The 18,279-nt window shown below is 30.3% G+C and overlaps 1 protein-coding gene across 1 annotated transcript in view; it reads left to right on the top strand.

Moving 5' to 3' along the window:
- LOC107446265 (Muscle-specific protein 300 kDa) overlaps positions 1 to 18,279 on the top strand; it is a 306,758-nt gene that overhangs the window by 231,294 nt on the left and 57,185 nt on the right. The window contains 7 exon segments of the mRNA XM_087154058.1: positions 829 to 1,155; positions 2,016 to 2,324; positions 3,187 to 3,510; positions 4,876 to 7,197; positions 8,549 to 16,522; positions 16,524 to 17,243; positions 17,962 to 18,090. Coding sequence (XP_087010184.1) covers positions 829 to 1,155; positions 2,016 to 2,324; positions 3,187 to 3,510; positions 4,876 to 7,197; positions 8,549 to 16,522; positions 16,524 to 17,243; positions 17,962 to 18,090 — 12,105 coding nt within the window.

Genomic DNA, 18,279 nt, shown 5'->3' with positions numbered 1-18,279 from the left:
AATTCAAAGTAGAAAAAGTTTTTTGCTTTTAAATTTAGAAAAAATAGTCTCTGGTTTGAAGAGATAGGAGATAGCGTTTCAGGAAAGAGGTGACTGCCCACTTCCGGTTTAGAGAGTGTCCGGTTTGTGACAAATGTACATAATGGTTTATCCATAGAAGAATAACAGGGAATTAAAAATATGTCTCTATTAAGAGGCGTCCGTTTTGAAGGAGTGTCCATAACAGGAGGTTACACCATATATGCCATATCATTAATTGCATTTTAATTAATATGCAATTAATTAATATAATATGTTAATTAATTGAATATGCAATGTTAATTAATATTATTTAATATGCAGTATATTATTAATTAATATGCAATGTTTATAAGCATAAATGATCAACTAGTCCTTCCTAGATTACTATTATGCACACTTATATATTATCACTGGATAGAAATGTGAAAAAATATTCCTTGGTACTCCAGGGGACCAATGCGGAATTTGGATGGTCATTTTATAACAAAACAAAAAATTTATTTTTATCTTTTCATAATAACTAAAAAATAATTTTTAAGCAATTAAATCTGTGGTGTAACTGTTATGAATTTAATATTTTACTTTAATTCAGCAGTAATCTAAAATTAAAATTAATACATATATCTCTGAATTAGTTTTTCTTTTTTTGTCATTGAAATCTGATATTTATATATTTGTTTTGTTCTGTTATTTCTGTATAGTAATTTTGTAATCATTAATAAAAATTATACATATGTTAGATATAAGATACATATGCTTTTTTTTTGTTAATTTGCTTGATATTTTTTAAAACTATATTTTTTTCAGATATTACTTTCTGAAGTTCTTCCTGTCAAATCGAAATTGGATTCAGTTCGTAGAAATGGAATATTAATATCTGAAAGTACTAATAATTTGGAAGAAAAGCAAAGTATTTCCAATTCCATTTCATCCTTAGAAGATCAGCTAAATAAAGTTGAATCATGGCTGTATGAAAGAGAATCACAACTCAAAGAAGCTGTCAATGCATTACGTCAGTTCTTGGAGTCTCAAAGTTTTATTCAATCTTGGGTTCAAAGAATAGACTCTTATCTATCTGAAGATTCTGAAATTCTTTCCTTGCAAGATGCTAAAAATAAACTTTCCGATCTGCAGGTTAACCTTTTTTCATTATAGTCTACTAATTTTTTTTTTTTTTTTTTTTTTTTTGTGTAAAATATTTATTTTAACTAATTTCTTAGTCTATTTTTCTAGAAATAGAAATTAGCAAATCCTCCAGTGGTTCTATGAAATTCAAACATGAGATTCACCATTTTCCACTCTTTTTATAATTTTCCTCTATTTTTAACTTTTTTTAAAAAGCATTTTCCAAATTTTTTGTCTTTTGTTCAAGGATGAAAAATAAACAACATTGCCAATAGTATTCTATAAAACACTTAAAAAATGGATAAGAAATAATCAAATAAAACTTTAAATTCATTGATTGATTAAGATTGAGATCAAATCCTGGTGATCTTATTGATTTTAATCTTAAAAGTGATAATGGTTGGTGAAGTGCTGGGTGTTTTACTTTGACTTATTAGGGGATCATTCACTAATTAATTTCTGTAAACTGTAATTCTGATCATTCACTTTTATCATTTAAATTGAGATTTTTGGATTTGGTATCCATGTCTTTCCTATTATGAATATGAATTGTTTTATTCTATATGAATATGGTAATTCAGTTTTATTTAATCAACACTTTATTTAATTGCATTCCATCATTTTAAGTTACATTTATATTTTATTACCTATTGATCTAATTCATCAATTCTTTTGTTAAAACTTAAAAAAATGGCAAATGAATTATTATAAGGTTATGCAATAATAACATGTTATCATATATTTCTCATGCTTTTCCTCTTTTTATTTTTTTCTTCATACCTGTGAAATTACGAAATGAATCCATTTCATTCTATATTACTTTCTGATTTTTTATTACGATAACTTTAAAAATTTTTTTATCTATATAGAATCTGTCTAAGGAGTCTGGACAAGTTCAAATACATATCAAGAATATGTCAAAAAAACTGGAAAAAATCGGTGAAGCTTGCAGTCCTGGAGATCTCTCTGACATGCTTGATAACATTGAACAGGATGAAAGCAGTGCAGACAGTAGGCTTCAAGAACAGTTATCTCTTCTTCAAGAAATGATTGAGGAATGGGAGCAGTGTGAAAGAAAAATCAAAGAAGTTGCTATGTGGACAGACAAAATGAAATCCAATTTGGAATCTCCTCATTTCAAAAAGCGAAGCTTACGAGATCAATTAACAGCAAAAGAAGTACAGTCTTGTTTTTATTTCTATCCAATGATTATTCTTAGGATAATAAAATTAATTTCACATTATTTTGATATTTTAGGTAGAAACGGGTCACATCATATATAGTTATGCTTAACTTTTTTATATAGCAGTTCTAATTATTAAGTTATATGTTGCTCAACAAGAAATATTACAGTTTTATTTATCTGCTTTTCCACTTAAAAACCGGTATATAGAGGACAGTTTCACCAATAATTTCATTTGTAAAGGTTCCAAAGAGTTGAATATTGTTTAAAATACTACATTATGCCACGCCTATACTCGTTTAACTGGTGTAATAGAGTACTTTTTATTTCTAAAATCGGTTTTTCAAAAGAAGGAAAGGTTCTTTTTAACAAAATATTGATACTTTTCTCTTGAAATTATGTTTTAAATTGATGCTTATTCTAAACAAAGTACACTCTATTTTGCATTTTAAAAATTTCTAATGAATTTTGACTTATTTTTGCACACTGCATGCATTTGATGAAACATTCAAATTTCCGTGATATTTTAACTAGTTGCTTATAGTCAAGGTTTACTACTTGTTGTTATGCTTAGAAGTTTGATTTTAGGATTGAAAAGAAAAAGTTCACTGTTTTCTATTTTCTTGTGAATTAATTTGCTATGTTAAAACTTATTTTTAAAAAATCATTTAATTTATTTGTAAAAGTGAATTTTGTAATTTTTTTTTAATTTAATGATCTCTCACACCCCAGTAAAAGTTTTTAGCTGTGTCATTAATTGATTATGAAATATAAATGAAGAATGCAAAAGGGAAAAAAAACATATTTATTTGAGAATCAGCCAAATGGGTAATTTTACTTTCTATTTATTTTTTTAGAAAATGATGTCAGACATGGCAGTTCAAAAGACAAAAGTTTTAATGGCTCTTGAAAAGCTGCAAGTTCATTTACGTTCCCAGTGTAGTGGTCAACATCACATCTTAGCTCGTGGACAAAGCGTTCAAGAAGAGTTGGAAAACCTTCATTCCCAATTAGAAGAACATTGTGAAACCTTACAAGTCTGCGTTTCTCAAGAAGATCAATATCAACAAGATTTGCAAGCTCTGAAGCATGGAATGTCTCAAGCCAACCACCAATTGAAATTGGCTTCTAGTCCAAACATTAATATTGAAGAAAAAGAAAAGATTAAAGAACTTCAACAGGTACCTGATTACAGTATTTATATACATTCATAATCTTTATTAATTTTATCAGTAGATGGAAACATTTTATTGATTTTATTTTTAAGTTATTGTAAAATTACTGTGTAAAAAGAAAAGTGTTATAATTCTATTAATGTTCTTCTGAAGTTTAGTCTGGAAAAGGTTTATTTACATAGACTAATAAAGTATTTAGTTTTCCAAATTATTTTAATTGTTTTTAGACATTAAACTTAAGCAGTTAGATCATATTTAGCTGTTTTTTAAAATGTAAAAGAATGTTATGTAGTAAAAAACAAAGTTTTACTCTTTAGTGGAAAAATTAAAATCTAAACATTTATTAAAATGTATTAATTAATAAAAACTGTAAGAACAGCTACAAAGATAGATATACATGAAAGATAATTTAAGATTTAAATTTCATCACTAAAAATTGTATAGCTCAACCCAGTTTAATTTTAAATTACTTAATACTTTAATTCTATTTTTTGCCAGTTTGTTTATCAGTAGCAATTGAAAATATTTTCACTTTTTATAACATCTAAAAATGCTTCTTTACTGCTACTATATATCCAAATTAGGTATTGATTAGTTTTTGTTTCTCTTTCTAAATACTGCCTTATGTTTTTTACTTTTAACATAATTGAGTAATTTTTAAAAAAATCTTTCCTAATCATTGCATCTTCATTTGAATAATGAAGGAGAGAGATAAAATAAGATTCAGTGAAATAGCAAAGTCTTATCATCTTGAATTTGATTAAGTTCCACAATTAAACAGTTAGGGAAAAAAATCTGATAAGAATTCTAAAGGCTTATCACTGTTTTTTTCACCCTCACTTCTTTTATTTCTCACTTTCATTCTAGTACCTTGAAATGTGCAAGTTAGTACTTTATGTTAGTACTTTTTAAATTAATTGAAAAAAATATGTTTAATATTAAAGCCAACATAATTCACTTTTTATGAATTTTTTTCTTTTCTATTTTGTTTATCAAAAAATATAAAATGTTAAGACGAAGATGCTTATTATAACTTTTTTAAAGTTTTAAATTGCTTCATATTTACTTCAATTTATGGAATCAGTCTCACAATATTTAAAATTTACGAGGTAATAGACATAAATATGCTGTATTTTTCACATGTATATGTTCTAAAGTGCTGTATTTTTTTTAATTAGCTGATATATTTATGAACTCTTTTACAATGTTCATATTTAACTTGAAGGCCACTATTCAGAAATATATTAGGATTAAAAAACTCCAAAAATTCTACTTATGTTTGTGTTTTTTTTTCTAAAAGTGAGTTTTTATTCTTAAGGCAGATGGTGGTTTGTGTGTATTTACTTTTTACTTTTAAATTGTGATATTTAGGCTTTAGCAGAACAGATCCAGAACTATGGAAAGCAAATAAAAATTATCCATGATCATCTCAAGACTATTCATCAAATGAGAACTCCTGATAAAGAACCATACAAAGCTCAATTGACTCAACTGCCCATGTCTGTCTATCTTCCTCCACCTCCTAAAATCTATATCCCACCCGAGTCCCCTCATTCTCCAGACATAAGACGTCGCCCATTATCCTTAAATACTTCCCCCGTTGTAAAACGACGTCCTTTATCTCAAAACTCAACTAGAACAGAAAAATATGTCAGGCATTCGCAATCACCGGCTTCACCTGCAGATTTTAAACTAAGTTACGCTGCAGTGACTTCAAGCCCTATAAGCAGTCCAGTTCCAAGGTCGTTTACACCCACTTTTTCATCTCAAAAAATGGGTGAAAAAAATGCAACCAAGAGCACCACAAAAATTAAAGATCATGTTGATAATGCTTCTCAAACATCTAGAAAAGATTTTTCTATTTTGAAACCTAAGTCTCTGGAGGCGACCGAAACAACTGAATCTTTTTCAACAATTAAAGAAACTACTACTCAAACCGCAAGTAAAATTGTAAAAAGTACCCCCAAAACTCAAGAAGTAAAACATTATGACAGTCAAGATAAGACTTCTGATTCATTGAGATCTGTTAGGAGCACTTCTCCTCTTGAAGGCTCTTCTTGGGCTTCAGGTTTTCTTTCCAAACCTTCTTATGCTGACATTTTGTCAGGAAGGGCAAGCCCAGTACCACGTTCACCATCCCCACCTGGTAATGATTCAGATAATACAGTCAGAACTTCGTCTTACCAAAAAGAAATCATAGATATGGACGAAGGTGTAACGTCTTCTGAAAAACTTGAATCATCTGCTTTTAAATCATTATCCTATCAAATAGCTTCTGAACCGATTATTGAAATTCCAGAATCTCCTGAACTTTCTAGAGATAAAAATTTAATTCCCATGAGCCCTATCGGAAAACATTTTGCCCGCAGTGCGTCTCCCAAATTTTTTGACTTAAAAACTAGAACACCCTCGCCATCTAACCTAAAAGAATTTACTGAATCTCGTGTATCATCCACATCTGTTTCAAAAACAGTTGTTTATTCGGGTGGTGAGCAACATGTGACTCAAACTGAGTCTTCTCACAGCCAAATTGAAACTAAATCATTTTGTGCATCACCACCCGAATCTCGAAAACTGACTTATGCTCAAGTTGCCCGCATAAGCAGTCCTGTGATCGATGGATCTCAATGTCCTTCTCCTAAACCCACTTCTAGTCAAACACAACATTCCTTTGGTAGCATTCCTACAAAGCCGCCAGATCAGGGCAATGCAAGTTCTGACCCTCACCAAAAGTCTTTTTTAGAGATTAATTCCGACAACAGAAATCGTCCGAAGTTAAATTCTTCATCGAAAGATGGAGGGATGAATAATGAATCTGAGCATTTTTTAGCTAAAACTACGGAACAGAACCAAAAAAACTTGATTAGGCCTCTGCTCAGACCTGGGGAGGATGTGCTTAGAACACATCTGCTGAGCAGGGGCATGAATTACCATCATCCTCTTTTTTGTGAACTCTTCAAAGTTACGCAAAAAACAGAGAATAATGTGGAAACATTTATTGTTTGCACATTCACTATTGCTGATAAGCAGCTTAATAGCACATTCAAAGAAGCCAAAGCTTTACTTTTGGAGTTGCTATGCCTTAAAAATTGTATTACTTTGATCAAACAATTTAACATTTTCCTAAATTCTTGCCCTCATATTGATGAGTGGGAATCGTTAAATACAGATATCGGAGATGTTGTCTTAATGTGTTTGTCTTGTAAAAATATTAAAATAACTTACTGTGTTAAGAGTGAAAATTACTTATCATACTTAATGACTAATTGGGAGAAAAATAGTAGCTCCATATGTGACATATTTAATGGTAGGAAAGCTTGTTTTTTTACTGACACTATTGTAGGTTTGCCCTTTATTCAAAAAAATAATTATTTTGATGCTAAATTAACAGTGATTTCTAAGCATTGTAAAATGCTGGATTATTCTTTCTTATCTTTAAAATCAAAGAAAAAGAAATCTAAGCTGAAATTTTTAGATTTATATCCTTTCCCACTCATTGTTACAGATGATTCAAGTTTTTCTCTCATTCCATTCATTCTTACACAAACTACCTCTTATTCTTCTAAAACCTTTTCTGACTGTCAAAATATATTTTATAAATCTTATGATCAAGTTGATCAATCGGTGGAGGAAGAAGGCTTACATGTCTCAGAGCGTTCGTCAAGCAATGATAAAGCCAAACAAATATCAAAGGTTTATTTCCCTAGTATTTAGCTTGATGACATCTAACATTTTTGGTTTGTTTTACTAATAATATTATGACATTATTTGGAATTTGTTTGAAGCTCTTAACAAAGCATGCTGTCTTCATTGAAAGAACTATTTTTAAACTTAATAGTGTTGTATGTAATGCAGATAATAAAGCATTAAAAATTTCCTTATCAAAATCTCAGATAGTTATTTAAAATTTATGGCATGCCCATTTCATGTACTCTCAATTCATAAAGCAACCAAACAATTTTTTTTAAAATTCATTATTAATATTTTCTAGATGTATTAGTTCTTATTTGCTTGATAATTCAGAATAAAAGTGTGGCTTTTAAACTTTGCAAAAATTCTAGCCTGTTTTGAAGTGTTGTCTTTAACATAATATAAATTTTTTTTCAAAAACATGTGTGTATTATGTATGCATTATATGTTTTGCTTTATACTACAACTTGCATGCTTCAACATTACATTATGAATTGCATTAAAATATTTGTGTAAAAGCTTTTTTCTTCTTCTATAAAGTAACCACATCAAAGGATAATTGATAATAAAGTTAATTTGAACTTTTTTTTTTATTTCTCAAAATATATGAATAAGCTGAAAATTTGCACTGTATAGTATTCATTAAATACTTCTCTTTTGAAAGTAATAAAAATTAATTTACTAAATAATGTTTTAATTGAGATGTTTAAAAGTTAAATAGAATTGCATGTATTTTGTTAATATTGTTTTGCTTTATTTAAAATAATTACTATTATTAAATTTTCATTATTTAACGTACATCATAAATAAAAAATAATTGGACCTTTTTATAATCTTTAATCAGCTAAACATTTTATGATCTGTACAAAGATAAGTAAATCCAGTCTTTATCCCGTTCTTCTAATTTTGAGAGTTAGTTTTATCTGTTGTTTCATTTTAGATTAAAAATTTCATGATTCAATAAATTTTAGAAGTTTAGAGCTATTTTTTTCTGTATTTGTATTCTTTTGGTTCTGAAATACCAATTACTATAGGGTATCCAGATTCAATGGCTAACTTGATGTTAGCTTCCCAAGCAAGATTGATACTATTATATGATACGCAAACGTATAAAAAACTAATTGTGCTTTTGACAAGCTCTTCAAGTTAGAAAGTTAAGACTTAGGGTTGAAACTTTTTAATAACTGACACTAACTGTATCAATAAATTATCATTGTGGACCGGAAGAATATTCACTAAGGTTTTTAAAACCAGTAATAGTCTTTATGAAATGTTACTGTAAATTTATTTTTACTGTGTTTATTGAAAGAAAATGTATGTCCTACCTTTTTATTTATTATTTTTTATTTTTTAGGTGAACATCACAAATCCCAGCATGTATTTTCCTAACAAAGATATTGAAAGTTGTCCAGTGAAAAATGCTACTTGTGCAATTCAATCTGGGATATCTAGTCCAGACATACAGGATACTACATCTGATTCTCCAGCTTCAAATTCTGTTGACCGTACTATTCTTGTTAAAAAGGAAGCCTGCTCAAGTCTTGTTTTAGTTCCTAAATTAGAGAGTTCAGCGTCAAAAGATCTAGCTCCAAGTTTTGCAGCAGATATGGACACAGTTAAAATAACTCAACAGGCTACAGTCACTGAATCCAAACAAAGTATCAAAAGTTCTTTTTCTTCTCAAAACTTAAATCAAGTTTCTTCTGTCAACAAGTCAGATAATGAAATATGTTTAGCATCAAAAGATCTAGCTCCAAATGTTGCAGCAGATATGGGCACGGTTAAAATAACTCAGCAGGTTACAGTTACTAAATCCAAACAAAGTGTAAATAGTTCTTTTCCTTCTCAAAACTTAAATCAAGTCTCTTCTGACAAGAAGACAGATGATGAAATATGTTTAGCATCAAAGGATTTAGCTCCAAATGTTGCAGCAGATATGGACACAGTTAAAATAACTCAACAGGCTATAGTTACTGAAACCAAACAAAGTGTAAAAAGTTCTTTTCCTTCTCAAAACTTAAATCAAGTCTCTTCTGCTATGAAGATAGATGATGAAATATGTTTAGCATCAAAGGATTTAGCTCCAAATGTTGCAGCAGATATGGATACTGTTAAAATAACTCAGCAGGCTGCTGTCACTGAATCCAAACAAAGTATCAAAAGTTCTTTTTCTTCTCAAAACTTAAATCAAGTTTCTTCTTCCAAGAAGTCAGATAATGAGATGCGTCAGCTATCATCAGCTACTACTTCTTCCTTTACTCAACAAGCTATAAAAACTATCAAAAGTCACTCCACTTTTGAAACCAAATCAACAACTGAAATCAGTAAAAAGAGCTCCCATTCATCTTCAAAAACTCAAAGTTATCAAAGTGTGTCGATTCAGAAAGAAGTGCAATCTACAGTCACTGTTAAAGCACAAAAAATGACTCTTAGTAAAACAGTTTTGTCTTCTAGTGCAATATCTGCAAATTCAAGCAAATTTGTTGATCCTAACATCTTACAAACATCTCAAGCTAATGTGTCTGAAACATCTGTATCTGTTGACAAATCTTATCAAAGTGATTCCTTAGACAATAATGATTTAATTATTCCCTCTCAAGAAGATAGAAATACGGATTCATTTTTCTCCTCACAGCATTTAGTTGAAAATAAAAACTCAGACTTAAAAAAGAAAATATCTAAGAAAAAAATAAATAAAAAGAGTGATGTGTGTGCCCCTGAAAAAATAATACAATCTGACTCATCTCAAACTGAAAATGTAATGATGACTCAAAAGGTTAGTATGGAATTAGATCAATCAAATATACCTTTTGATAGTAATCTGGCTAATGAAATAACTGGTTCTCCACTAATATCTTCTAATGTTAAGCAAACTGACAAAATAGTTCATTCTCAGAACTTTGAAAACTCTAAACCAAGTGATGATATTCCTAACTCAGGAATTCAAATTGAAAAGAATAAACTTTCTAATATTTCAGAAAAATCATTAAATAATCGCATGGAAACTGTCACGAAAGGAAAAGCTAAGAAAAACAAGAAGAAATCTTCACAATCGACAAATAAAGGTGACTTAAATATTTCAAAGGATGGGCTAGTTTTAGAAGAATGTGCAGATATAAAAAAGCTTGAACCCACAAAAGAACTCCACAGAGTTAGCCACGAAGAAGAAGTTCAGTATAAGAGCTCGGGAAATGTTCTAAGCGAAGAATTTGAAATACCACAGAAGCAAACTAATACTGTTCAATTAACAAAACAGGATAAACTTGAAAAAGTCATTGATAGCAAAGCACCTGATGCTGATCACACTGCATTGCTAAAAAAGAGTAATCCTGATACTTGCCTTTCTTTTACTGAAAGATCCATCATCTCAGAAAATGATACTGTAGGTGTTGAAAAACCTGAACCCAAATTCAGTATTGAGTTTAAAGAGGAAGAAATAAGTTCTGCAATATCTGCAGATGAAATCCTGAATCTATCTATATCTGAAACTAATAGCGTTACAGTCAGTGACGAAATAAACTTACCTAGCAACCAAAAATATGAACCTAGTAATAATATAACACAGAATATCAGTGATTCAGGAACTAGTCAAGCCAGAATTGCTGCAGCAGAAAAATTACAATCTTATGATGAATTTGAAAGTATCACAGAAATAAAAATACCAGAAACAAATTACTTTGGTGAAAATAACAAAATGTTGATCGAAACTGTACCATTAAAAGACAACACTGTGATTGAAAATCTTTCCATTAACCAAGAGTCTACTAAGCCTAAGTCCAAAAGGCATAAAAGAAAAAAATCTAAAACATCAGCATCAGAAAACATTCCAACCCACGAAAAGTCTATTGCAAAAGATGAAATTGATAGTAATTGTAACAGAGTGTTGCCCTTGGAAACCTCCGTTGTGCCTGAAGTAGCTCGTGCTGTTCTGTTGACAGATACAGATAGAAATAGCCAAGCAAGTAAAAGACTTCAAAATGAAAAAGAAATTGGATCAATACCATCAGACCAATGTCTTAATTATACACCTGTGCTTGAATGTAAGCCAGTCCCTCTTGATGAAAACTCTCCATTTTTCTTCTTCCAATCTTCAAATGTAGTAGCTGAAGTTAAATTTTCTGTGCCTGCAGAGAATGTAACTAAACACATAAATGAATCAGGTGATGATCTTTCAAATAAAAACATAGCCGTGAACCAAAATCATGACGTTATTGGAAACCTAGAAGAATCTAATAAGGCACCAACTGATTCTATTCCAATTGAAAAAGCACAATTCGATTCTAATCAAGATCTAAGTAGTACAGCATTTAAAAATCCTGATATTGATCTGAATCAGAAAGTTATTACCAATATCATAGACTCTGCTGTTAAAATGGATATTAAAGATTCTCCTGTTATTGAATCGAGTGGCAGCTCAATTGCCAATAAAAAGAAACAAAAACGGAAAAAGAAAAAGAATAAAAAAGATCCAAGTATAGAAGAATCTGATACACAACTCATTTCAGAAACAGAACCATCGGAAATTTTTCCCTCTGAAGAAAAACCTGTTGCATCTTCAAGTAAAACTGAAACCCAATCTAATTCTGGTTCGCATCATAGTATTTCGTCATTTAAGGAGGAATTTGAGTTTCAGAGTGGTTCTGATAATGTATTGGTTAAGACAGACAGTTGTGAAAATTCTAGTGACACGTTTTCTGAATCAAAACATTTTGACAAATCTAATTCTAGGCAGGAAATGAACTTGCCAAAGACTAAAAAATCTAGGAAGAATAAGAAAAAGGAAGTAATTCCCGATTGCAAAATTGAAAATGCACCAATAAGCAGAAAAAGTATTTATGGAGAAACTCTTTTACCTGAAGAGCAAAATATGGTTTCCATGGACAAAAATTCTCTCAACAAATCTGTTAACAAAGTAGAACCAGTAATTGGCACTACAGAAAATCAGATACCTCAAATATCATCAAAATATGAAAACCTCTCGTCTCCTACTGATACAATAATCATACCAGTTCAAAGTGCAGATAAACAATTAGACAAAAATAAATTAGAGGATGTTAATGGTACTGAAATTCAAATTATTACTTCCGAGCAAGAAAAAGACTTACCAAATATTGAAGAATCGGGTAAATCTTTTCCTGAAAAGGTGCTTAAAACTGAAAATGTTTGCCAAGAGCCTATCTTGGAAAATCCTGCGGAATCTGCTTCCATAAAAAATGTAATTACTTCAGAAAACATTTCTAAGGAGTCTATATTTTCTAGTTCTTTTGAAGTGGATAGAATAGAAACAAAAAATGAAAACTTAAATAGCATGACAGATGACACCAAAGAAACACCACTGATTCCTGATTTAACTGATAGTGCTGATGATATGTTATTGCTTAAGACTGAAATCTCTGCTGAGCCCATAGAATTGGAATACCAGACTACATCAAGCATTTTGAAGGTTTCAAATGCTACATCAAAAAGTCCCTCCGATTCTAGCATAGATGACTTAACTATTTCGAAAGACTGTTCTGAAAGATCAGTGTCTGAAATAGCTTCTAAAATACAAGAACCCATGTTTGAGAAAGTGGCAGATAATGTGAAAGACGTTAGTAATGAAATTTCTTCATTACCTATTAAAATAGAAAAACAGATTTCATCAGATCCTACTTCAAAAACCCAAACTGTTTTTGTGGATGATAGCAATGCTAATCATGAAATGGAAAAATCCTCATTTAAAAAGTCTAAAGATCATGATAAAAAATGCATTAAAAATAGAGTTGATATATTTTCAGGTGATGGTGAAACTGAATTAAAAAGTTCTTTATTAAAGGATGAACGAATTATAGAATGTGGCAGTTTTTCTGAAAACAGCAAAGACTCTAATGACAATATTGATTCACCTTTGCCAATATTGGAAACCACTGTCAGTGAGAATACTTTATTAATGAGTCAAATAGATAATGAGTTTATTTCAGATGAAATTTCTGAAAAAGGTGTCTCACCTGAAAACATTAAGATTGATTTAAATTCTAATAACAACATAAGAAAAATTGAAAATAATGAAAGCGATTCAACAGCTTTGGACAAAGAAATTTCAGAGGAACAAATTTTACATAAAACCCCTCCTTCTACTTTAAGGACTTCTAAGAATTATTCAGAAGAATTTAAATCTTCCACATTGGCAAAAGAAAATGTGGTTTTCTTGAGTAGTGATTTATCGGAAAATTCTAGCTTGTTTTCTAATCAGGAGGAAATCTTTAATGAAAAATATATTGATTCATCCAAAACTGATATAGATTTTAAAAATACTGAAAAAATACTTGTTGATGAAAATTCTGAGCAAAGTTTAGATTCTAATTTTAAAACTGTTAGTAAAAAAGAAAATGAAAATTATGAAACGATGTATATGGGTGATGAAAATTTAATCGAAGACCAACGAAAAGATAACTTATTAGCATCTCACGATGCAGAACCAATTTCTGCTTTTGCAGGTGTTGAAGAAGCTCTAGAGGACAAGCAATATCCTGAAATCCTTATGCAGAAAAGCATAATTCATTCTGATGTATTGGGAGAGGAACTTGAAAAAGATAATGAGAAAAAAGAATATGAACATATTGTTTCTGATTTTCCTGATAGTAATGAAATCAATGTCGAAAAGTATTCTAACCTTTCAGTTGTTGAAGATCTAACTGACAGTAAAACAGATACCATGAAAAAAGAAAAACAATTCCAAGACATCATGCAGCCGAGTGTAATTCATCTTGATGTTTCCATGTGTGATGCATTAAAAGAGAGCTCAGAAAAAGATATAACATCAGATATTAGAGAGACTGAATCGGATGAAAAAGAACATGAACAAATTACAAATGCTTCTTCTAATTTCTGCAATGCTGGTGAAATAGATGTTGAGGAACATCATAACCTCTCATTGCGTGAAGATCTCTCTGAAAATGAAGCAGGTAAAAATAAGAAAGAAAAACCATTTTCAGAATTTCTTGTCCAGAGTGAAATTTATTCTGACAGTCCCATCAGTGATGTTCTTAAAGAAGAGTCTGATAGAGATATAAACTCTCGCATTATTGAAACATCAAATGCAGAAATGAAGGAACAAAACAAAATTGCAGCTTCAGATCCTAATATTCATGATATTGAAGAAAGTGATGTCGAAAAGCAATGTAAACTCGCAATAAGTGATGGTTCTGTTGAAACTTATGACAGATTATCAGGAGCAAGTAGAATGCAACAAAGTGAAATTCAGTCTGACATTCCCATCAGTGATGTTCTTAAAATAGTGTCTGATGAAGAAATAAAGGAACAAAGCGAAATTACAACTTCAGATCCTAATATTCATGAAATTGAAGAAAGTGATGGTTCTGTTAAAACTTATGACAGATTAACAGGAGAACATAGAATGCAACAGAGTGAAATTCATTCTGACATTCTCATCAGTGATGTTCTTATAGAAGTTGCTGATAAAGATATAAACTCTCGCATTATTGAAATATCGGGTGAAGAAGTAAAGGAACAAAACAAAATTACAATTTCAGATCCTAATATTCATGATATTGAAGAAAGTGATGGTCCTGTTGAAACTTATGACAGATTATCAGGAGAAAGTGGAATGCAACACAGTGAAATCCATTCTGACATTCCCATCAGTGATGTTCTTAAAGAAGTGTCTGATGGAGAAATAAAGGAACAAAACAAAATTACAACTTCAGATCCTAATATTCATGATATTGAAGAAAGTGATGGTCCTGTTGAAACTTATGACAGATTATCAGGAGAAAGTGGAATGCAACACAGTGAAATCCATTCTGACATTCCCATCAGTGATGTTCTTAAAGAAGTGTCTGATGGAGAAATAAAGGAACAAAACAAAATTACAACTTCAGATCCTAATATTCGTGATATTGAAGAAAGTGATGGTTCTGTTGAAACTTATGACAGATTAATGGGAGAACATAGAATGCAACAGAGTAAAATTCATTCTGACATTCTCATCAGTGATGTTCTTAGAGAAGTTACTGATAAAGATATAAACTCTCGCATTATTGAAACATCGGGTGAAGAAATAAAGGAACAAAACAAAATTACAATTTCAGATCTTAATATTCATGATATTGAAGAAAGTGATGGTCCTGTTGAAACTTATGACAGATTATCAGGAGAAAGTAGAATGCAACAGAGTGAAATTCATTCTGATATTCCCATCAGTGATGTTCTTAAAAAAGAGTCTGATAAAGACAGTGAAAAAGTTACTGTCGGAGAGCAATGTGAACTTGCAATAAGTGGTGGTTCTGTTGAAGCCTATGACAGATTAACAGGAGAAAGTAGAATGCCACAGTGTGAAATTCATTCTGACATTACCATCAGTGATGTACTTAAAAAAGAGTCTGATAAAGATATAAACTCTCGCATTATTGAAACATCAGATGAAGTAATAAAGGAGCAAAAGAAAATTACAACTTCAGATCCTAATATTCATGATATTGAAGAAAGTGATAGTTTTGTTGAAACTTATGACAGATTATCAGGAGAAAGTAGAATGCAACAGAGTGAAATTCATTCTGACATTCCCATCAGTGATATTCCTAATAAAGTGTCTGATAAAGACGGTGAAAAAGTTACTGTCGGAGAGCAATGTGAACTTGCAATAAGTGGTGGTTCTGTTGAAACCTATCACAGATTAACAGGAGAAAGTAGAATGCCACAGAGTGAAATTCATTCTGACATTACCATCAGTGATGTTCTTAAAAAAGAGTCTGATAAAGACATAAACTCTCACATTTTTGTAACATCAGGTGAAGAAAGAAAGAAACAGAACCAAATTACAACTTCAGATCCTAAAATTCAAGATATTGAAGAAAGTAATGTGGGAGAGCAATCTAAACTTGTTATAAATGACGGTTCTGTTAATACTTATGGCAGATCATCAGGAGATAGTATAATGCAACAGAATATAATTCATCCTGATGTTCCTATTTGTGATGCAATAGGAGAAGAATCAGAAAAAGTTGCAGATCTATGTATTATGAGGGAAACTAGTGAAATAAAGGAAGTTCAGGGTAAACATAATTTAATTTCAACTGCTGACTTGAATAAGATTGCTATACAAGAAAACATTCCACACTCTGGCGTTGAAGCTATTAATGTTGCAGCTTTGGAGAAAGAGAAAGTTAAAATTCCATTGCTGTCTGAAACTTTAGAAAATGATGATGTAAATGAGAAATCAATTACTGAAATGATAGAAGAAACTAAGATTGAAACTGATTCTGGTGTTCTCAGTAATATTAGAATAACTGAATTAAATTTGTCACAAACCTATTATTACATCTCCTGTTACTGAGATGACTAAAGTAGAAACTGAAGTAAAACTTTTTGCAAGTATTGAAGATGCTGCAGAAGCTCTTCCTGCTGTAGAGCAATCAGAAATTTCTTCAATGAAAGATTCAGTGACTGATACTTGTCTTTCACAAACACCACTTAAATTCGATGCAGTTGTTGACAATGTATCAAAAGAAATATCTCAAATAGATTCTTTGCCTGTTCCAAAGGTTACTACTGCTGAAAGAAACGAGAAAGAAATTTCTGATGTAAAAGATTTAGATCACTACTTGCATGAAAGTGTTGTATCTGACAGTTTCAAAAATGCACGTGAACAATTCAAAACTAATGTTACTTCTAGTGAAGAAGTTATTCAAAACAATGAGGGATTTCAAGTACTTGAAAGTGTAGCAGATGATATCCAGCAGACACTGAAAGCATCTAAGGAGTTCAGTAATGACTTAATGGACAATCAACCGAAGAATGAGACCAATGATTCCAAAACTAAAAAAAGAAGGCGAGATAGGAAAAAGAAGGCAATCGATAAAAATAATGTGTCAGCAAATAAGCAGGAGTCTTCAGATAATTCCAGTAATATTAACAAAGACCAGCTCAATAAATCACCAACAAGTAATTTAGAAATTTATTCTAATAATCAAATGACAGAGGTCTCATCTGATGCCTCTACTTCTTTTGCTGAAGGTTTATCAAGGAGTTCTTCCCAACAAATAGTTCAGGTAAGCTCTATATCAATATATATATATATATATATGCATTTATTATATAAATATGTATGTGTGTATATATAAGTATTACAAAATAACTTTGCCTGCATATAACCTGGAGAGCATACCATTTGAGTGAACGGAATTTTTTTTTACATAAGTATTATGATCTATGCCCTCAAGAATGTTGTAATGTCATTGTGTAACTCTCACAGTTACAGTGACAAAATTTGTCAATGTTTGTCAAAAACACCCTCTTATTTCATCGTAACATAATCCTTGCAGTAAAAAGCCTAAAATGGAGTTGTAAAGATATTTTTAGCACAAGAAATTCGACACTATAAGCCTATAGACTTTTACTAAACACCATTTTTCTTGACTTTTCACTATTGGCATGCAGATGCCTCAGTTATTAAAAATTAGTCCCTTTTGCAGAGGAAACTCTCGGAGAAATATTCCAAGAAATTATTTAATTGTTTAAATTATAGAATTCAGCTTTTTTTTAAATTATTTTTTATGGAATTCCTTTAGAAAGAACCTTTCTCATTTAGTAACATTAGATTTAGAGTGATATGTATGTGCTGTTAAATTAATATTTGTTAAAATCCCCAAAAGTTGATTATAATATTGAAACTCAACTTACTTTCGGTATCAGTAATAACTTTTATTATCAACAAATAATTTCTGTAATTAATAATTCCATAATAAAGCTATTTTTATGTTATTTTAGGGTTCAGATATTGCCAGAAGTTTTCACAGAAAAAATGTTGATCTTCAAAAATATTTAAATGATTCTTCAGAATTGAATAATGAAAACACTGAATGCAATATGACTATCTCAAAAAAAATTTCTAACATGGTGAGAAACTGTTTAATAATTTATTTAAATTTCATAATTTTTTGTTAATTCCATAATTTTTGTAAATTTCATAATTTTTTCTATTCTGCTAATTTTAACTTGTAAAAAATTCTTCATAAGATTTATAATGCCCTCTCACTTTTTTAAAAATACCAGTTTATTCTTTGTTGTTCAATAATAATGTTGCTC

Source organism: Parasteatoda tepidariorum, chromosome 10, assembly GCF_982258835.1.
Source record: "Parasteatoda tepidariorum strain Cologne lab strain chromosome 10, Ptep-v5.0, whole genome shotgun sequence".
Taxonomy (NCBI): Eukaryota; Metazoa; Arthropoda; class Arachnida; order Araneae; family Theridiidae; genus Parasteatoda; species Parasteatoda tepidariorum.
The sequence above is the reverse complement of the archived record's forward strand: the minus strand, read 5'-3'. Positions and strand labels throughout refer to the sequence as shown.